At 47.5% G+C, this 22,364-nt stretch overlaps 1 protein-coding gene across 1 annotated transcript in view; it reads left to right on the top strand.

Annotated features, from left to right (window-relative positions):
* Positions 1 to 22,364, top strand: part of DIPK2B (divergent protein kinase domain 2B) — a 50,626-nt gene that overhangs the window by 23,349 nt on the left and 4,913 nt on the right. The window contains exons 3-4 of the mRNA XM_032258563.1: positions 17,715 to 17,888; positions 21,806 to 22,094. Of these exons, the coding sequence (XP_032114454.1) occupies positions 17,715 to 17,888; positions 21,806 to 22,094 (463 nt within the window). The remainder of the gene's footprint in view (positions 1 to 17,714; positions 17,889 to 21,805; positions 22,095 to 22,364) is intronic.

The following is a 22,364-nucleotide window of genomic DNA, read 5'->3' as shown; positions in this document are numbered from 1 at the left end:
AGTGCAGTGGCGCGATCTCGGCTCACTGCAACCTCCGCCTCCTGGGTTCAAGCAATTCTCCTGCCTCAGCCTCCTGAGTAGCTGGGACTACAGGCGCATGCCACCACACCCAGCTAATTTTTGTACTTTTTAGTAGAGACGGGGTTTCACCATGTTGGCCAGGATGGTCTCGATCTCTTGACCTCGTGATCCGCTCACCTTGGCCTCCCACAGTGCTGGGATTACAGGCGTGAGCCGCCGCGCCCGGCCCACATGCTACTTTCTATGGAACAGGCATGCTTCACATATATTTGTCACAGCTAATCTTCAAACCCTCTAAGATATTCTTGTTCCCATTTAACAGATGGGGAATCTGAGGCTTAGAGAGATTTATATACCTTGCCCAAGGTCACCCAGCTAGTAAATTTTGGAAGAGATTTGAACACAGGCCTGTCTCCTGACTGCCAAAGTCACACCCTTAAATACTATGCTTTGTGGCTTCCCTGCTTCCCTGCAGTGGAACCACTGGGTCAAGGGGTATGAATGTTTTTACATCTTTGAATACATATTGCCAAACTGAATTTAACTCCCTCTAAACAGTTTTGGGGGTGGGGTTCCCATGGCATCTTCATGAACAATAATATTTGCCTACAACATTATGCACATTATCTATAGAATAAAATCAAAATTCCCCACATGTGGTATTCAAGAGCCCCCCAGTTTTCTCTCACCCTACTTTTCCAATCTTCTCCCCTGATGAATGAACTCATGTTTGTATCCCATAAACCAGACATGGCCTTTAACTTTGCTCCTTGCCTTCGTTCAAGTCTGATCCTTCCTTTGAAATGCATTGATATTAGATCTCCACCTGCCAAAATCCTACTCATTCTTCGAGGCCATGCTCATACCACCTCTTCTGTGAAGCCTACCTGGATTTCCCTACTGCTTTCTCTTCTGTATTCCCATGGGACCTTGTTTACATCTCTTATAGCATTTGTCATATTCTGCCCCGTACTGATCTTTGTGGTATATATGTCACTCTGCCCCACGAGGGGACCAGCTCCTTGGATGTAGGGGCCTACTCTTACTTATCTTTGTGACCCCAGTAGCTCCTACTTTATATGAGGCCCAACACCTTATACAAGGTAGAGCACTGATAAACTTTTGTTGAATAAGTGACTTCCAACACCTCAGACGGGAGCTGTTGCAAGTTTCCTAACCCACATGCATGGTTGCAGCAGTATATTTGGGTTGAGGGGTGAGTCCCCCAATTCTTTTTGCATCTCCTTGCAATGCAGCCCCAAAGGACCACTGAGCCTCATGACAGACCTGGGTTGGAACTGTCAGCACTTCCTTCTGAGCTCAGGCCTTTCCGGACTTCGCAGCTTCTCTCTGTAGTGCCTCTGTGGCTACTTTCTCACACCCAGCCTCTAGGAAGTTACCTGCTTTTCTTTCTCCCCGAATCCTTCCTTCCACCACAGAAAGAGCCTGATAGACAGTACCTCATCAAGCCACCCAGGGTGCAGAGGAGTGGGGGCAGTGAAGAGGGGGGAATGGGGATTGGGATGGGAGGGAGAAAGGAAGCTCAGGCCGGGCACAGTGGCTCACACCTATTATCTCAGCACTTTGGGAGGCCAGGGCAGGAGGATCACTTAAACTCAGGAGTTCAAGACTAGCCTGGGCAACATAGCAATACTCTGTCTCTACAAAAAATCAAAAATGTAGCTGAGTGTGGTAGTGTATGCCTATAGTCCCAGCTACTCAGAGAAGGCTGAGGCAGAGCATCACTTGAGCCCAGGAGATTGAGGCTGCAGGGAGCCTCATACCGCTGCACTCCAGCCTGCCTGACAGGATGATGAGAACCTGTCTCAAAAAAAAAAAAAAAAAAAAAGATGTTCAGGGCACCGGGAGCTTCTCTCATGTACCCAGAGAATGCATCAGCAGCTCCCATGAGCTCTGTCTACACTATGTCCAACTGCTGGAGAGCTCCTTACACGAAACCCTGGCCCAGAAGCTGTGCCCCAGCCTTTCCTGAGGACAGTAAACCTCCATGCCCCAAACACAGACTCAGGGAAGTTAGGCTGCAGTGAGATAGCTCAGTCTAGTTAAAGAGAAAGTCACCACGGGATATACAAAGAAAGCCAAAGGTGATGTGATAGCTTTGTCATGTGTCAACTTGGTCAGGATGAACTACGTTTCCCAGAATTCCCTTCCCTACATGCTTTCAAAGAGGGTGGGCCGCAGAAGATTCTGTCGGGTGTCTGGGAGGGTGGAAGTGAAATGGCGGTCCTTTGGGAACTCACACACATTGTCACTTACCTGGCGGCTCACCTTGCTGGTATAAAGCATGGCCAGGGATGCAGTTGCTCTACCTTTCCCCATCTCCTTCTTTAGTTTCTCCGACTCCTGAGCCAGGTTTAGCTCCACACTGCAGGACCAAGTCAGGGCAACAAGAACTGACACGGTTTCAGTCAGTCCTCACTGGCTCCAGCTTGCACTTACGGGTTCAGCCTTGTCCTTGGTCTTCCCACACTTTGCATCTATCTTCCCTTCCCAACTCTCCGCCCAGTGGACTTCAAGCTCCAACATCCGATGGGAGGACAACAGCCCTGCAGAGACTGCTTAGCCAGCTCCCACGACTGTGCAAAGTCCAAACCCTGTAAAACGAAAACAATCTCCTGGCGATTCTGCCTCTGACTGAACCCTGACTCATACAGGTGGTACAATCTCAACAGAAGGGCTGGGGGGAGCTCTCAGGCAGGTGTGAGGGTTTTCCTGACAATCAGAATTCTGTCCGAGCCTCCTGAGCCACAGGTCCTTTGCACAGCAGAAGCCACTGAGCTTCTATGGATATCTCTGCAAGCGTGGATTCATAAATGACTTGTCAGAAGCACTTGGTTTCCTGTCTTTTGATTTAAGAAAGAAGACGAAAAAAGAAAACCAACAGCCCATATAAAAAGAAATGGCCCAGTGGAGAATTATGACGTGCTTTAGCACACCTGAATCAAAATGACAGACCATGAAATAATGTGTTTTACTCTGCATCAGCAGCCCTGCTCGCCCCAACTATTAGCTGAATTGCCTGCCGGAATGATTATTTCATCTGCCGCAGTGAGGCTCTTTGAGCAATCCACAAATGCTTCGGTGGCAAGCTTCCAGGGGCCCTGGAATGGAGGAAGATGGTGGACAAAGTGGGAGGTGAGAGGAAAGAAAGCGTCTTGAATAGGAAGGGAAAGTTAGCTACCGCCTCCACCAGAGGGGTCATCCAAGGTGTGTGCCACCCAGTGGCAGAGGACGCCACAATCGCCACCAAATGAGCCTGTGGTTGCCAAAGGTTTGACAGCAAGGGGCACAGGTAGGCAAAAGAAGTAGTGCTGACCCAGGCTCCGCTGCGTGGATACCATGCATGCCGCTGTGTGGTGTTCAGCTAAAACAGTCACCTACTTAACCATGACAACCCGTCTGCCAAAGCAACCATTTGCTTGTATCTTAATCAGGGATCAGGCGTTGTAAAGATCAGAACCTCAGAAATTAAAGTAAAAGGGGGTTTATTGTGCCAGAAGTACATCCATCCAGCCCTCCTGGTGAGAAAGAAATTGTAAGTTCCTATCTGGCTGCAGACGTGCCTTGCTTCTCATCTCTGCTCCTTTCTGGGTGTCTTGCTCCATTATCTCTCAGCAGACTGGATCTCTCAGTGTTAATCATGCTTCCTGCTCCTCCAACATTACCTCATGCTACTGTTCCTGGACTGACTACCAGCTGCCTGTCAGCCTCTCAGGAATTGTGGGTTGGGGCACACACCCCGAGTAAGTGCACTGCAGCACACAGTGTGTGGACAGGATTTGCTTATTAAGGACCTCTTAGGTACCCACCCACTACTAGTTGCTGAGGCAGTTTCCAAGGTATGATTACTCAAAGTTCCTGTGCCCAGGCACTGAACAGCTAAGGAGAGACCTGACGTGCGTAGAACAAGGCCTGTGTAGCACAGAATGCAAAAGAAGGAAGAAAACGAGGGTTGGAAGGACCAGGAAAGCTGCCTGGAGGAGGTGTGGAGAGGAAGGATGGGACAGGGAAAATGTCAATGACGGATCTTCCGTAGGCAGGGCAAAGATGTGGAAGTGAGAATGAGGCGTGATTGTGGGAAGTAAAGCAAGGGTCACAGCCCCACATTAGAGTATCAGAGAGCAGTGGGTAGATGTAATGGCAGGGCGAGGGCTAGGGGTGGGGAGCTAAATGTCATTCTATAGGACAATGGTTCTCAAACTTGAGCAGGCAGCAGAATCCCCAGAAAGGCTTGTTAGCATATATGCCCTGGAGGTTCTAATTCAGCAGGTCTGGGGCAGGGTCTGACAACTTACATTTCTAAAGAAAAATGACGGATGGGCATGGTGGCTCACGCCTGTAATCCCAGCACTTTGGGAGGCCGAGGCGGGCGGATCATGAGGTCAGGAGTTCGAAAGCAGCCTGGCCAATATAGTGAGACCCTGTCTCTACTAAAAATACAAAAATTAGCCAGGCGTGGTGGCACGTGCCTGTAGTCCCAGCTACTTGGGAGGCTAAGGCAGGAGAATCGCTTGAACCTGGGAGGCGGAGGTTGCAATGAGCTGAGACTGAGCCACTCTACTCCAGCCTGGACGATAGAGCGAGACTGTGTCTCAAAAAAAAAAAAGAAAGAAAAATGACTCAAAGACAATGGATCTTTTCAGAAATGGTTCTAAAAGTGGCACACAGGGACAGTCAAGGATTTAGAGTGGGGTCAGGGAGGCTTCATGGCAAAAGTAGGGCAGGGCCACACTCACAGACTAACAGAGAAAGAGGGAAAGGGAAGTTACATCCAAGACTCGTGATATCTGCCATTGGCCAGATGATGCCCAGGGTTCCTGGAAAGATGAGAGCACATGAGATCCGCTTCCTGCGCTTGACGCACAGACCACCTGGCAGTGCCAGAGAGAGAAGACCCGACAAGGAGGCTGCAGGTTCAATGCCCCAGAAGACAGTATGGCCTGGGCTGGGACTCAGGCAGACCTGAGTTCACATCCTGGCTCCACACCTATGCACAAAGCCCTGGATGTGTCGCTCAACTTCCAGGCACACAGAATTCTCATTGCAGGCGAGCACAGTGCCTGCCCTCATGGAAGTGTGAGAACTAACCAAGGCAGCAATGCAAGGCAGAGTGCCGCGCCTGAACCAGAGCAGGCAAGCATGCAATAATGTTAGCAATTGGTTTTCATTGTCGTTGCGTCAAAGGTTGTACTATGCAGTAACACATAGATGTGTCACCAGAAAAGCCACCCTTTCTGTTGGCTCTCAAAGGGTGTCTCAGGCTGGCATTTACCCTGGTAAATTCACCACAGTCCAGAGTTGGGGTTTCAATAATTCCTCCTCTGATTTAACAACACTGTGTTGAGTATGAACTTTCTACAAGGTGCTAGGGACACAGAGGTGAGTAAGACCAAGTCCCTGCTCTCTTGGAGCTCACATTTGGTGGTCTTACCAGCACACCCTAAAAGAAGCCAATTCACACTGACCAAGTCACAGAGCCAGCGATTGAAATGGTATTTACAGAGCATCACTCTTCCATAGAGTGGAACGCACCTCTGTCTACACGAAAACAAGCTTCTGAGTACACAGAAGGCTTGTGAGTGGGTGCTGATCTAAGATGGGAGTTGGTGGGTGATTGCCAGTGGCCTGGCCACCTGTCCCTGGGCCACAGTGCTGAAGGCCATGGGCTGGGGCATCCTCTTTCCTGATCCCAAGGCCAACTTCTCTCTTTTGTTTTTTTTTTTTTTTTTTTGAGACAGAGTCTCACTCTGTCGCCCAGGCTGGAGTGCAGTGGTGTGACCTTGGCTCACTGCAACGTCTGCCTTCCAGGTTCAAGTGATTCTCCAGCCTCAGCCTCCCAAGCAGCTGGGATTACAGGCACCCACCACCACACCCGGCTAATTTTTGTATTTTTAGTAGAGACGAGGTTTCGCCATGTTGGCCAGGCTGGTTTTGAACTCCTGAGCTCAGGTGATCCGACCACCTCAGCCACCCAAAGTGCTGGGATCACAGGCGTGAGCCACCGCACCCGGCCAGGAGATCTGTCTTACATAGAAGCTATAGGTCTATGAGACAGGTTTTCTGGTGCAAGGAGAAATATTTCATATCCCTGACCCCACCCCACCAAGTCTGTTTTATGGGGTTTTAACATCTATTCAACCCTCCTGGATATGTTATTCACTCTGAGATGATCCAAGGGAAACTCCAAATCCTACCCCCCCCCCCCCCCCCCCGCCGCCTTGGCTCATTCCTGTCTCTGCTTCTACCCTTTGCACCTGACTTTCTTCCTTCAGTGACTGAGTTTCAGGGAACCTAAATTGATCAGCCTAGGCCAATGGTAACAGAAAGGAACTTCCTAAAAGGAGGAAGGGACCTATCATAAACCTGCCATATCTTATGGATTTCAAAGCAAAATTGAAACGATTTGGGAACTATCTACTTTATAGATTTTCCTTCCGCCTTTAATTCCTGGGACAGTGAGCTAAGAGGTAAGCTTTGCCTATAAACATGACTGAGAGTTACAAGGTGTCAACTTTCTAAATCATCCAAGTGGCTTCTCAAAAATAATCACTCTGGCCCGGGCGCACTGGCTCACGCCTATAATCCTAGCACATTGGGAGACCAAGGTGGGTGGATCACATGAGGTCAGAAGTTCGAGATCAGCCTGACCAATGTGGTGAAACCCTGTCTCTACTGAAAATACAAAAAATTGGCCAGGTATGGTGGTGCACACCTGTAATCCTAGCTCCATGGGAGGCTGAGGCAGGAGAATCCCTTGAACCCAGGAGGCAGAGGTTGCAGTGAGCCGAGATCACGCCACTGCACTCCAGCCTCAGTGACTGAGTGAGACTGCATCTCAAAAAGTAATAATAATAACTCTGGTGGCCAAACACTTGTAAAATACAAAGTTAACACACGAAAAATCTTTGTTGTGTCTGGGTTTCAGTGGAAAAAACAATCAGAAAGAACTTTAGTACAAGAAAAAAATCCATCTACTGTAATAGAAAAAGAATTGTGAGCTGTTTCTCTTCTTTTTTTTTTTTAAGACAGTCTTGTTCTGTTGCCCAGGCTGGAGTGCCATACCTGGCGTGATCACAGCTCAGCTCAGCCTCAACCTCCCAAGCTCAAGCGATCCTCTCACCCCAGCCTCCCAAGTAGCTGGGACTATGGGCACAACCATGCCCAGCTAATTTTTCTTTCTTTTTTTTTTTTGTAGTGACAGGGTCTCCCTATGTTCCTCAGACTGGCCTGGAACTTCTGGGCTCAAGCGATCCCCCCACCGTGGCCTCCCAAAGTGCTGGAAATGCAGCCACGAGCTGCTACACCCAGCCAAGATGTTTCTCTTAATAACATAAACCAAAAAAGAGTTTTCATGATTTTGAATACAATACAGCGTGGAGAAACATTCAGTAACTTTTGATTTAATTATCCACAGCTGAGACAGGTATTGAATCAACATTGTTTTAATTATAAAGCATTGATTAACTTATGATGCATGATTAACCTAAGTCTCATTTCACATGCATATTTAACAACTAAATCATGTGAAAGGTGTTCAGGTGTGTAACCAGAAAGGAAATTCATAGGTTTATTAGCATTAGCGCATTCTCTTCTTCTCCCTGGGTGAGCATGAGAACAATAAGTCCACTCAAAGTGAAAATTCATTTGTTCCAAGATTTCCCTCAGCCTTCCAAATCCAGCTGACAAGGACAACCTTACTGAGACAAGCTGACTTTTCATCTTGGAAAAGCCACACTCCTGGTCTTAGATTTTCTTTCGAAGAGCAGTTCATGTTCTTTTTTTTCACACACAATTATTTCTATTGGAGCAAATATTCAGATATGTTCAGTATGCTGCATCTTTGTTTTTTGAGAAACATTTGCTTTTGGAAATTGTCAATTAAGATGGAAGATGGTTGCTTATAGCCATTACTGGAAATAGTGAAAAAATAGAAAAAAGAAAAGATAGAAGATGGGCTTGAGGATAACCAGGGCACAGGCTGGTGAATGCTTTAACAAGGTTCGCACACATTATCTTCCGTGCCATTCCTATGAGGTATGAGAAAAGATACTGTCATCCTCCCTCTTACAGAGACAGAAATTGAGTCTCAGTAGGCCCAGGACTTCCAATCCTAACCCACTGCCCTTCCCTCGTGCCTCAATAAAGCCCCATTTCTATGGGTTAGTGGGTTGCCTGGCTCTCCTGGAGACCAAGCGCAAAGACTCCAGGAGCCCACTCTCTTGAAAAGGTGTTTGTGGTAAGGTCATCCTTGGCCCAGAACTTGGCACAGGAGATTTTAAGACCTGAAGCAGCCCTAGCATGCAGCAGCCATGCATCTGGTGCTTTGGTCCCTGTTTCATGGGCCCCCAGTCACCCTCACTCATGGCATCTCGGCTTCTTTCCATGGCACTGCCCCATCCTCTCTTTCTCAGATAGATCCCAGATCAAAACCCCAAAAGGGAATCAGAATCATTGGCTTAACTCTTTTTCATTAGGTAGAACCTTTCACACCAGGTACCCCTGTCCATCACAGATGGCTTTGCCCTTCTGCCCTAAGCAAGTGGCCATGGAAGGGGAAGCTTCGGCTCTAAGGGGATGTAGGGCACGGAAAACGCCATGGCTCTTTATGGAAGGCACGTCTGGCACACGGCAGTGACAATGTCGATGCTGATGACCATGATGGTGACAATGATACGTACTAGGTACTGAGTGCAGAGGATGTGCCTCTCACCAGGCCAAGCCTTTTTCATGCATGTTCTGTGAGGTTTGTCAGCTGAGTTTGTGCTGAAGTTCCAAAGAGGGAGCTGGACAAGCAGCAGTAGAGGATTCCAACAGCGTCTCCGGTTCTTTTTTCCACCCATGATGTTGCAGATGACAGGACCTCATTCTTTTTTTGGCTGAAAGTACTCCAGGCTGTATATGTTCCAAATTTTCTTTTTCCTTTTTTTTTTTTTTTTTTGTTTGTTGAGATAGAGTCTCTCTCTGTTGCCAGGCTGGAGTGCAGAGGCGCCATCTCAGCTCACTGCAACCTCCGCCTCCCAAGTTCAAATGATTCTCCTGCCTCAGCCTCCCAAGTAGATGGGATTACAGGCACCCACCACCACGCCCAGCTAATTTTTGCATTTTTAGTAGAGACAGTGTTTCTCCATGTTGGTCAGGCTGGTCTTGAACTCCTGACCTCAGGCGATCCGCCCGCCTCAGCCTCCCAAAGTGCTGGGATTACAGCTGTGAGCCACTGCGCCCGGCCTCTGGTTCTTTTTACCATGCTAGAATGGACTCATTTAGCATGGCAAATAGCTATGTATTGTCACACAATGGGTAGTGTGACAGTATCTTCACTGACCCAATATAGGAAGTCTAAAAATGGAAGTGTCCAGGATGCCAGCTCTCCTTTGGTTCTTGTCACCCCAAGTTGCAGCATGGGGCTAGCAGTCAGTTGGAGTCAGTACCTAGCCCTTGGACAGTCAATGCCTTTCCAGCAGCAACCTGGCATTCCTGATTCTTCTTTCCACTCAATCCCTCCTTGGAGTGCGCTCCGTGATGTGATGTGAGGGGCTAGCAACCCCATCTTCCCTTCAAGCAGCTGTGATTTCCTCCTGAGAGTCATTCAGATGGTTTTGAAGATTGTCTGGTTTTCTGGACCACCCCATTACAGTGTCCACATCCCTTTCTAAAGGGCAACTTTGGGCTTTTACCAGCCAAACCCTTCTGGGGAAAGATGATAGCCATATGAGGAGTGATGGGGAAGCCATGACCCACTGTCTCTACTCCACCATCAAGAGTGCACAGTCATTTTTATTTGTGTCTAAACTAAAGAAAGAAGTCTGCCCAGGGACTTCTTCCAAAGCTCCTGAGCTAGAAATACTGAATTGCATCTCAGTTTGTTTGTTTCTTTCTATTTATTTATTTTTTGAGATGGAGTCTCACTCTGTTGTCCAGGCTGGAGTGCAATGGGGCAATCTTGGCTCACTGCAACTTCTGCCTCCTGGGTTCAAGTGACTCTCCTCCCTCAGCCTCGTGAATAGCTGGGATTACAATTGCATGCCACCACGCCCAGCTAATTTTTATATTTTTAGTAGAGACGGGGTTTCACCATGTTGGTTCGGCTGATCTCGAACTCCTAACCTGGTGATTCGCCCGCCTCGGCCTCCCAGAGTGCTGGGATTACAGGCGTGAGCCACCGTGCCCGGCCTGCATCTCAGTTTCTTGTCTCCCTTGCTCCCCTTCTGTTCCCCAGGCTTGGCTGATAACAAGAACAGCCCATGATATCTGTCTAAATCCAGAATTCTAAGCCTCCAACAGACCTACCTTTCCAGAATTTCTAGGTGCGGACCTAGGAATCTGTATGTTTATAGCATTCTGAAGATCAGGATTGTCAGCCAAGTTTGGGACACACTGCCCTACTCTGAAATCACTGACTTCCCCCTCATCTTTCCCCCATTAAATCAATGTAATACCCTACTGGAATCTGGTATGAAAGCAAGCTTGGACACCAATAAGGAGTCTTGAACTCCTGGGCTCAAGGGACCCTCCTGCCCCAGTCTCCCAAGTAGCTGGGACTATAGGCATGTGCCACTACACCTAGTGAACTTTTAAATTTTTTTTAGGGACCGGGTCTTGCCATGTTGCCCAGGCTGGTCCCGAACTCCGGCCTCAAGCAATCCTCCTGCCTCCGCCTCTCAAAGTGCTGGGATTACAGGCGTGGGCCACACCTGGCCAGGAACACGATCTTTAACAAGCCACTTCTTTCCTGATCCTTATTCCCATCTGGAAAATGGAACTATTTTACTAGATCACCAGATAATGCTGTGTACCGTTTGTGTTTACCAGCCTGGGCTGCGAAAATTAATGTCACATTTTCCACAAATCTTTTGAAGCCTTTTTTCAATCAATCATCTGAAATTTCCAGGACTGTCACCAGGGCCAGAGAGAACTAAAGTTCCTGTGTGTGCTGAGATGACACCAGTGAAAAAGCCTGGCATAGGGCCCAGCACTTAGAACTTCCAGAAAGTTAGTTTTCTTTCAGCTGTGTTATGCCAACCACGTTTTCAAATAGTAATCACTAAAGAGGCTTCTGCATCAAACCTTCACACGCAGCTCCCATGCCACTCTCGAGAATTCACCAACACACAGGCCCATCAGCAGTAGGCTACCTTTGCACAATATTCTCTAATAGCAACTCCAAAACCCAGGCTCTTTCCACCACACTGTGGTCCGCTAGGTGGGGCCATCGTTCAGCCCACCCCAATCCAGATGTGATCCCCCTGTGATCTGCTTCTGGCAAGATTCTCAGTCTGGACAGGTCTTCCCCATGAGATAGAACCTGATAAAGAGCTAGGGCAATTCTAACAAGATTACCGAAGGTCCACATAACTTCTAAGACTTGGCCTGGTCTGAAGGAAAACCTGTTCTTTCCCTAGTGATGAATGAACTCTCTTATGTCTAGCTTCTAAAGGGAAACAAAAGAATCCCTCTTTTACTTTTTAAGTACCTCCATCAGAGTCATGAAATCATCTGTCAAGACTATTTACCTTTTATGTTTCCATTCTGGTAAGAACCCTTTAAATGAGGACACTGCTGATTGCTGGTGATGTTTTTTGAGCAAACACTCCGGGGTATGGATGAAAGCCAATGGCAGGTCAAATGACTCTTTGGTGAAGTTACTTCTGTATTCAGATTTCACTAAAAGGTTCCGAGATGAAAGCAAACCTAGATTTCGGTCTTAATTGCTGTCCGTTTTTGTAATGAACAAGTGTTTTTCCCTTAGCTAGTGTATCAGGCAGGGTTCTACCAGAGAAACATAATCAGTAGGAGATACATATACATGTCCAGATTTACTTCAAAGAATTGATTTACATGATTGTAGGGATTGGCAAGTCCAAACTCCACATTGTAGGCCTGCAATCTGGAAACCTTTGGGCAGGAGCTGATGCTATAGTTTGCACATGGAATTCCTTGTTCCTTAAAAAAAAAAAAATCTGTTTTGTTCTTAAGGGCTTTGAATGATTGGATCAGGCCCACCCAGATTATCTAGGTAATCTCTTTTACTTATTAAAGTAAACTGATGGTAGGTGTTAATCACATCTATGAAATGCCTTCAAGGCAACACCTAGATTAGCATTCGATTGAATAACTGGGGAATACAGCCTAGCCAAGTTGACACATAAAATTAACCATCACAGCAACATGCCTGCTAAATTTTATCGACCGTCTTACAGACTGTTAGGGACTATGGTAGAGAACTGGGACAGCCACTCTCAGTTTCACCCTGAACCAAAGGCCCCTATCAAGTAACCACACAGCCAAGCAAAATTCCAGTCAATGGAAACATTCACTGGTTGGCCGGCTTCCCAAGGAATGGCATCAGACAGAAAATGCAAAAATGAAGAAAGCAGGCACCGGAGGCAGAGGGGCAACAGAGGTCCAGGGTTTGGTTCTCTTTTTATCCTTCACTGGGAGGTGGTAAGTTAGCCCTGTTGCCCATGTATGCAGATGGGAGAAGCGATTTAGAAACTTCAGAGCAATTGGTGATCCCCGAACAGGGTGTATCTGGTTTGAAATTGATCATTATTTTACTCAAAATGGTTGGTGTCCCAATTCTGTTTTGCCATTGGCCGATATAATTGTGGGTTTACACACGGCCGGCACATGCCAAACAGAAGTAGACAAAGCTCTCACTCTAAGTGGGAGCTTGGGTAGGAGCTGCCTCCACCAGAAGGGGAGAGGGTAGTACAGATGGTCTCGTAAGCCTGTTCCTGCTGTGGTTCTAGAGGTGGCTCGGAACCTTCTCAGCAAATATATCAGTTATTTATTGTTGTGTATTAAAGTATTTCAAAACATAGTGGCTTAAAACAATAATCATTTATTTTGCTCATGAGTATGCAACTTGAGCAGGGCTTGGTGGGAAAGGCTCACGAAGCTCCACGTGGCATCAGCTCGGGTGGTTCTATAGGGCATAGAGGTTCCACTTCCAAGATGTTCAATCACATGGCTGGCAAGCTGGGGCTGGCTGTCAGTCAGGAGCCCAGCTGCGGTGAAGCGGGGATCTTGGTTTTTCTCTCCATGTAGGGCTCTCCATGTGGCCTGGGCTTCCTTACAGCATGGCTACGTACAAAAGCAAGCATCCAAAGAGAGAACCAAGTAGAAGCTGTATCACCTTTTAAGACCGAGCCTCAAAGTTTTGCGTCATCACTCCTACACCATCCTATCCACCAAAAGTGAGTCACCAAAGCCAGTCCATATTCCAGGGGAGGGAAATGAGACTCTATCCCTTGATTGGAGGAGTGGCAAAGAGTTTGCAAACATGTTTTAAAGTCACCTCAGCAAACAATATTCCTGTTGTCCACCCTCACATTGAGCACTATCTCTGACATCTCCTTTCTTCTCACCAACAGCCCCCAACCATTCAGCTCATCACCAAGACTTGTATATTCTGTTCCAACAAAGATCTTCCAATCTTTGCATTCTCTCATCTCACACCTCAACCATTGCATCTTCCTAACTGACCTTCCTGCTTCCACTCTTTCCTCCTGTGATATTTTAGATTAGGTTCAGTTGCATGTGACAACAAATCCAAGTGACAGAGGCTTAAACAAAATCAAAATACACTTTTATTCTTTGCAACAAGGTCTCACTCTGTTGCCCAGGCTGGAGCACAGTGGCACGATCACAGCTCACTACAGCCTCCACCTTCTGTTCTCAAGTGATTCTCCTGCCTCAGCCTCCTAAGTAGCTGGGACTACAGGCACGCATCACCATGTCTGGCTAGCTTTTGTATTTTCTGTAGAGGCGGACTTTTGCCATGTCATCCAGGCTGGTCTCGAACTACTAGACTCAAGGGATCTGCCTACCTCCATCTCCTAAAGTGTTAGTATTACATGCAAGAGCAACCATGCCTGACCAAAATATGCTTTTTAAAAAACGTAAAAGAAACTGATACATAGTTGTCCAAGGCCAATACAGTGGCTCCATGATTGTCAGGCATCCAGGCTACTTTATTCTGCTGCTACACAGCCCTTAGTGTGCCGTGATCCAAAATGGCTGCTTGACCACCACCCATCACTTCCACATTCCAGCCAGGAAGAAAAGAGTGAAGAGGCTGGGCGCGGTGGCTCATGCCTATAATCCCAGTACTTTGGGAGGCTGAGGAGGGCAGATCACGAGGTCAGGAGTTTGAGACCTGCTTGACCAACATAGTGAAACCCCATCTCCACTAAAAATACAAAAATTAACTAGGTGTGGTGGTGTGTGCTTGTAATCTCAGCTACTCAGGAGGCTGAAGCAAGAGAATTGCTTGAACCTGGGAGGTGAAGTTTGCAGTGAGCCAAGATTGCACCACTGCATTATAGCCTGGGCAACAAAGTGAGACTTCGTCTCGAAAGACAGGAAAGAAGGAAAGAAGAAAGGAAGGAAGTAAGGAAGGAGGGAGGGAGGGAGGGAAGGCAGGCAGAAAGAAAGAAAAGGAAGAAAGAGAGAGAGAGAGAGAAAGAAAGAAAGAGAAAGAAAGAAAGAAAAGAAAAGAAAAGAAAGAAAAGAAAGATACATCCTCTCCCTTTAAGGACTCTTCCCAGAAATTTTTACTTATAACACATTGACTAGTTCCTAGTCACGTTGTCACCCCTAGCTGCAAAGGAAGCTAGGAATGAAATCTTTATTTGGGGTAGCCATATGCCTAGCTAAAATGTAGGGGCCAGTGACTTGCAATCTGGGCCACACTCCTCTGAATCTATTGTCCACGTAACAACCCAGAATCACTTTCCTAAAACATATAGCTGAGCATAAAATGTGTATCTGCTTAAAGCCTTCAGTGGTCCCCATCCCTTCTAGATAAAATCAGAATTCCTTAAAATGACTTCATCTTTCTTCCATTCTGAGATTCCTCTCTGTTCACTCTCACTAGTGATACTGTAGCTTCAAAAAGCCCTAACCAACCTGTAGTTTCTAGCACATTCTCTCTCCTCTCAAGGTGTTTGCATGTACTGTTCCCTCTTCTACCCTCTTTGCAAGTTAAGGCTTCAGCTTAGACTTCACCATCTTTCAAGAAGTCTTTTAGGGTCTGTGTTGTCTAGTCTCACACTGCTGCAAAGAACTACCTGAGACTGGGCGCCATGGTACACGCCTGTAATCCCAGCACTTTGGGAGGCCAAGACTGGTGGTTCACCTGAGGTCAGGAGTTCAAAACCAGCCTGGCCAACATGGTGAATCCCAGTCTCTACTAACAATACAAAGTTAGCCGGGTGTGGTGGTGGATATCTGTAATCCCAGCTACTTGAGGGGCTGAGGCAAGAGAAACGCTTGAACCTGGAAGCTTGAGGTTGCAGTGAGCTGAGATCACAGCATTACACTCCAGCCTGGGCAACAAGAGTGAAACTCTGTATCAAAAAAAAACAAACAAACTACTTGGGACTGGATAACTTATAAAGAAAAGAGGTTTAATTGGTTCACAGTTCTTCAGGCTGTACAGGAAGCATGGCTGGAGAGACCTCAGGAAACTTACAATCATGGCAGAAGGCAAAGAGAAAGGATGAAAATTCACTCCTTAACATGAGAACAGCAAGAGGGAATCCACCCCCATGCCAATCACCTCCCACCAGGCCCCTCCTCCAACACTGGGGATTACAATTTCACATGAGATTCGGGCGGGGACACAGATCCAAACTGTATCAGGGTCCCACAAAAATGTTTTACTTTCTTTTAAAATCAGAAGAAAAAAGCAAACTTTCAAGTCCAAGAACATGTTTAAATGTATAATTTTAATATGTCTTTATACCAGTGCAGCTGTAAAATATAATTTTTAATATTTTTCATGGAGGAAGGAGCCTGCAAAAGCAAGGGTCCCAAGGGCCCATGAAAGTTGTAATGCGGCCCTTGTCCTGTTGGCTCCAATAGCTCATTTCAGTGTTAGCTCTTCCTGCACTACATCTTAACTGCTGGGCACCTGACCGTCTCTCCCAGCTGAGAGGCACCCTGGAGGGCAGGGCCTGTTTTGTTTCCTTTGTTTCCACAAATACAATATGAATACAGCCTGGTGCTAACTGCAGGGTTATATGATGTGATCCTCTCATCCCCAGCAAAGATAAGGGTGCAGGTCCTGCCTGGCTCCCTTATCTTTAACTGCCATTATCTACCTTTATCTATCCTTACCTACCTCTCACCCATACTGTCTTGGTTCCAATGCTAGGTATATGTGGCTTGGAGCAACTGACTTCATCTCTGTAAATCTCAGTATTGCCATCTGAAAAATGGAGCAATAGTAAGTTCTTGTGTGGTAGATAAAAGAATACATCACCTGTGAAGGGCTTAGAGCAGTTCCTATTGTGTAGTAAGTACTCGATAATTATTACGTATTATTGTTGTTGTTGCTGTGGCCAATTAGTGTCCTATCTCTCCCAGAAATCCGTTCATTTCAGAACTGGCTCCTGGAGAAGAGAAGAAATTACTCATCCCCACCCCGACCCCCTGCTCCCCAATGATCACCTCTAATGGTGGAATTTCAGGCTGTGTAGGAGAAGATGACCAGAGGCAAAGAGGCAATTCCATAGCCTCAAATCATTTTCAATGGCCTCCACTTGGGTGATTTATTGGGATGGGGCAGGGCAGGGCCTATTACTGGGAAAAGGCACAAATATTAGGGTCTAATGCATTGGGTTCAAATCCTGAATCCAACTTTTCCAACCGTTACCTACAATCTGCATTCCAATTCCTTCCTGAAAAATGAGGTTCGTAATAGCACCTACCTCTTGGAGGGTCTGGGAGGGTTCAGCGAGGCACCGAATGTGAATTACCATCTATTGATTTACCTGATCCTCATGACCTGTTAGTACCCTCGTCAATTTAAGCTGGAACAGGAGGTATGGAAAGCCTCAGTAAGCCGTCCGAGGTCACACAGCTGGTAGTTGTGGAAGCGGGTAAAATGCTGGCAGACTGGCCCCAGGGTCTCGTTCTTAACTCTATTTCTTTTCATCAGGAGGTTCGTGCTGGTCTTTGTTCGGCATGGGGAGAAAGGTGTAGGGTACGGCTAGAAAGTCATGAAAAAAAAAAAGCCTAGGTTTGTATCGCCAAGTTTTATCTCAAGAACACAGTGGTGCATACAAAGACGCTCATTGTCGCCTCATAGTTGTGATATGAAGTCAAATGGCAGAAGGAATCAAACAAGCCCATGGCAGGGAATGAATTCAGCCTGGGATCAGCCTTCTTTCCAAGGGCAGGGTCGGGGTGCAACAGGAAATGCAAAACTCAGATGGCCAGCTGAGGGGTGGGGGAATGAAAGGAGGGGTCCACCTTCCCTCCCCTTCTTCCTCTCCCCAGCCCTCCCCTCGCCTGCCCGGTGCCCTCCTGCCGTGCTCCCCTAGAGAGCTCATTCCCTTCTCTGTTCCCTGGGTCTCTGTGGCCCCGCCCCCAGTGTAGCCTGCGGTGGGCCACGGGGCCTCCCACCCCGCCCCCCTAAACGTGCTCTGGCCCTTCTCCCCAGCCACAGGGGTCTGCCCCCTCCTCCACCTGGGCAGAGCCACCCAACACCTCCCACCCCCAACCCCTACTCCTGCAGGTCTTTCTCCCACGCCCTACCTGGCCTCCACAACCTCAAACTCTCCCACACCTCTAACAGCAGGATCTGCCCATTCCCCCCCACCAGCCCCTCACAAGAGCTGGGCACCCACTCTGTCTTCTCTCGCCTTTCTCCCACCTGCTCCTAGGGCCTGGCCAGCCCCCTCCTGCGCTGCCCTTCGCAGCGACTCCTGGATCGCGTGGTCAGGCGCTACGCAGAGGTGGCCGACGCTGGCAGCATCTTCATGGACCACTTCACCGACCGGGACAAGCTGCGCCTGCTCTACACGCTGGCTGTCAACTCGCACCCCATCCTCCTACAGGTACACAGCGACCCAGCAAGCCCTCTAGGTTGGAGGTCAACCTTGCACTCCCAGAAGCCGCCCCGGATTGAGCCCTCTCCCTCTCTTTATTGCACGTCTTGGGGCCACTGGCCCGTGTTAGGACCTTTCTGGCATTTGTTGGTTTCTGCAGTGTGAAAGTGCTGTGGCTGCTGTAGAGGAAACAGGGGTGGGAGCCCAGAGCTGGGAGGGGGATGGGGATGGGGGGAAGAGTAGCCACCTTCACTGCCTGAGCAGCCCTGAAGGGCTGTGTAAAGGAGGCCAACTTTGACCTGTGCCTCAAAGATCAGTCAGATGGGAGTGAGCTCAGAAATGGAGAAATTGCTGAAGAATGACCCACCCACAGAGGTACCTTGCAGTTATGCTTGGAAAGGAGAAAAAAAAAAAAAAAGAAGTAACTCCTAAATGTCCATACACAGGGAAATGGTCTAATAAATGAAGGTGCATTAAGGGCCTGGAGATAAACTGGTCAACAAGACAAGTAGGGTGTCTCCTGCCTTCATGCAGCTTCCAGTCCAGTGGTAGAGACAGACACTTAACATGGAAACAAACACCCATAAAATATGTGGAGCCCAATCACTCTGACTGACCCCTGACCTCAAGGGTAAGGACACAGGGGTCACATAATGGAGACAAAGGGAACTAGAAAGTGGGAGAGGGGAGCTGGAAAAGGAGGAGGGGTAGAGAGAGAAAGAGGAAAGAAGAGGAAGGAGAAGAGGAGGAGGAAGAGGACTAAGAAACGGAAGAGGAAGGAAGGAGGGAGGGGAGGAGAGGGAAAGGTAGGAGGAGAAGAGAAAGAAGAAGAGGGGGAAAGATACAGGTAGAGGAAGAGGAAGCCATAGCAAAGACAGTTAATAAACACTGGCCAAAGGGATGATGATTGAATGACAGTAACAACTGTCATTTACTGAGCACCGGCTATGTGCCAGGCATTGGGCTGAAAGTTTGACATGATCTCATTTATTTATGTATTTATTTTGAGACAGAGTCTTGCTCCATCACCAGGTGCCAGGCTGGAGTGCAGTGGTGTGATCTTGGCTCACTGCAACCTCCGCCTCCTGGGTTCAAGCAATTCTGCCTCAGCCTCCCGAGTAGCTGGGACTACAGGCGTGCGCCACCATGCACAGCTAATTTTTGTATTTGTCGTAGAGATGGGGTTTCACCATGTTGGCCAGGATGGTCTCGATCTCTTGACCTAGTGATCTGCCCGCCTCGGCCTCCCAAAGTGCTAGTATTACAAGGACATTATCTCATTTAATGCTCACAACCTCCCCCTGAGAATATTATTATTGTCCCCTTTCCAGATGAGGTTCAGTGGAGTTCTGAGATGTGAAGTGACAGCCCAAGTCACTTTTGGCCAGTGTCAGTAATAGAACCCAAACGCAGAGCCGTCCCACTAAAACCTGCCTGCTGACATTGGCCTTTGAAATACTGGTGGAGGAAAAGGAATCGCAGGTTGTCCCTCACTCTCACAGGTCTTCTCCCAAACCTTGGCTGCTTCCAGGCCTGGCTCCTGAGAGGCATGGGCTAAGAGCATGGGGCTAGGACCCTCCACTCAGCTCTGGGCTCTGCCCAGGAAGGGCATGGCATGGAACCCGGGAATGGCTGTGTGGCTGCACCTGTAGACAACCACAGTAGGCCCAGGACTTCCCTCCGTGGTACTTAGTAAGAAAGGTCCCCTCTGGGCCAGGCGTGGTGGCTCATGCCTGTAATCCCAGCACTTTGGGAGGCCAAAACGGGCGCGTCAGCTGAGGTCAAGAGTTCCAGACCAGCCTGGCCAGCATGGTGAAACCCAGTCTCTACTAAAAAATAAAAAAATTTTATTCTAATGCAAGACAAAAATTAAAATAAAAAAATTTTTAATTAAAAGCAAAAGGCCAGGTGCGGTGGCTCACACCTATAATCTCAGCACTTTGGGAGGCTGAGGCAAGTGGATCACAAGGTCAGGAGTTCGAGACCAGCCTGGCCAACATGGTGAAACCCCATCTCTACTAGAGATACAAAAAATATCTCTAGTATATATCTAGATGGTTACCATTCTAGATATAGCTGCTTCAAAGAAATAGTCAATAAAAGGTTAGCCAGGGTACCTCTCCACTTTTCATCTCACAAATCCACAGGTTTGGAACTCTCACAAGGAGGCAGAGGAGACAGGTGAGGGTTTCGTGCCTCCCTAAGCCACTGTTAGGCTGTCTGGAAGGTTGCGGTTAGTTAGGGAACATCTGCTCCATGTATGTAGCTATCCCAGCCAGACACGTTCACCCAGGGCTGGCAGGAGAGAGGCTTAAGCCTAGTACAGTAGTTCCCAAAACTTCAGCCATCCACAGAACACCTTCATTTTTGCCGTATCCCAGAACAAGGTACCTGTACTGTTATATATATGTGTGTGTGTGTGTATACAAATATACATTTTATATATAATATTTATGTGTATATATACATATATAGTATAACATATATATTAATATAATATATAAACATATATAATTATATGTTTATATATAAATTACATAATTACATATATTTACATTTTAGTATATGTATGTATATATACATATAAATATAATTGTGTGTATATATATATATACACACTTAAAAAAAATTTTTATTGCATTTTAGGTTTTGGGGTACATGTGAAGAACATGCAAAATTGTTGCATAGGTACACACATGGCAGTGTGATGTGCTGCCTTCCTCCCCATCACCTACATCTGGCATTTCTCACCATGCTACCTCTCCCCAACTCCCCACCCCCCACTATCCCTCCCCTATTTCCCCCCAACAGACCCCAGTGTGTGATGCTCCCCTCCCTGTGTCCATGTGTTCTCATTGTTCAACACTCACCTATGAGTGAGAACATGCGGTGTTTGATTTTTTGTTCTTATGTCAGTTTGCTGAGAATGATGGTTTCCAGGTTCATCCATGTCCCTACAGAGTCTCGCTCTGTCACCCAGGCTGGAGTGCAGTGGTACAATCTTGGCTCACTGCAGCCTCTGCCTCCTGAGTTCAAGCAATTCTCCTGTCTCAGGCTCCAGAATAGCTGGGATTACAGGCATGCGCCACCACTCCTGGCTGATTTTAAAATTTCTAGTAAAGACAGGGTTCCACTATGTTGGCCAAGCTGACTTCAAACTCTTGTCCTCAAGCGATCCACCTGCCTCGGCCTCCCAAAGTGCTGGGATTACAGGAATGAGCCACGGCACCTGGCCGCTGTTACTTTTAAAAATGTTTTTCTTTAGTAGCCAGGCATGGCGGCACTTGCCTGTAGTCCTAGCTGCTCAGGAGACTGAGGCGAGAGCATTGCCTGAGCCTAGGAGTTTGAGGCTGCAGTGAACTGTGATTGTACCACTGCACTCCAGCTTGGGGAACAGAGCAAAACCTCATCTCTGAAAAAAACAAAAAAAAAAGAAAAGTTTTTCTTTAAATCAGCCTTAAGTTGATCTTCCATTATTTTTCCCATAGCCACTTCCTAAGCAGTGATATCTGTGAAATCTCAAATAGTCCTATTTTTTCAACTATACAACTCTTACACATATTTCCCTGAATCCTGGATACTATCTAAAATTGTGGCAAGTCCATTAACATTCTCATACCCTGCTTGGAGGAACTCTGTTGAAATGCAGTCTACTACAAAGAAATGAGAGCAGCCTCCTTTTCCGAATCTTCCCATCCGTAATAGAATTAAAAAATGGGGAAAGGGAGGGACAGAGGCATTGCATGTTCCAAGACGTATAAATAAGGTTGAGAGACACTTAGCTGATGTGTTTTGAGATGCTGATCTTTCTGTGCTTGCCGTGAGGGACAGAGATAGACAGACAGACAGATAGATGATAGATAGATAGATGATAGATAACTGTCACCAGATTTTTCTCTCTAATCCTCCTCCTTCTGGCTCGGCAGATCTTCCCTGGGGCCGAGGGATGGCCGCTGCCCAAGTACCTGGGCTCCTGTGGCAGATTCGTCGTCAGCACCAGCACCAGACCGCTGCAGGAATTCTACGATGCACCCCCAGATCAGGCGGCTGACCTTGCCTACCAGCTCCTGGGTGTCCTGGAGTCTCTGAGGAGCAACGATTTGAACTATTTCTTCTACTTCACCCATATTGATGCAGGCATGTTCGGCGTCTTTAACAACGGGCATCTGTTCATCCGAGATGCCAGTGCAGTGGGCGTCATCGACAAGCAGGAAGGTACTCAGCATGAGCCTGGCCGAGCAGCTGTCAGAGGGGAACTCAGGGTGACTGGAGCTAGGGAGGGGTGGCTAGGGGTCACACTATTGGGCCTTTCCCATCTCTGCGTGTCACAGTGAGACCCACTCAAGTTTGGAGAATGTTAGATTTCATGTAAAATGTCCCACACTCCTATTTGAATTTCTGCCTTGCCCCTCCTCGTGCATGCGCTCTCTCTCTCTTTCTCTCTCTCTCTCTCTCTCTCTCTCTCTCTCTCTCTCTCTCTCTCTC

Source organism: Sapajus apella, unplaced genomic scaffold, assembly GCF_009761245.1.
Source record: "Sapajus apella isolate SASKATOON/1434 unplaced genomic scaffold, GSC_monkey_1.0 scaffold103, whole genome shotgun sequence".
Classification (NCBI taxonomy): domain Eukaryota; kingdom Metazoa; phylum Chordata; class Mammalia; order Primates; family Cebidae; genus Sapajus; species Sapajus apella.
This window is presented reverse-complemented; position numbering and strand designations above follow the sequence as displayed.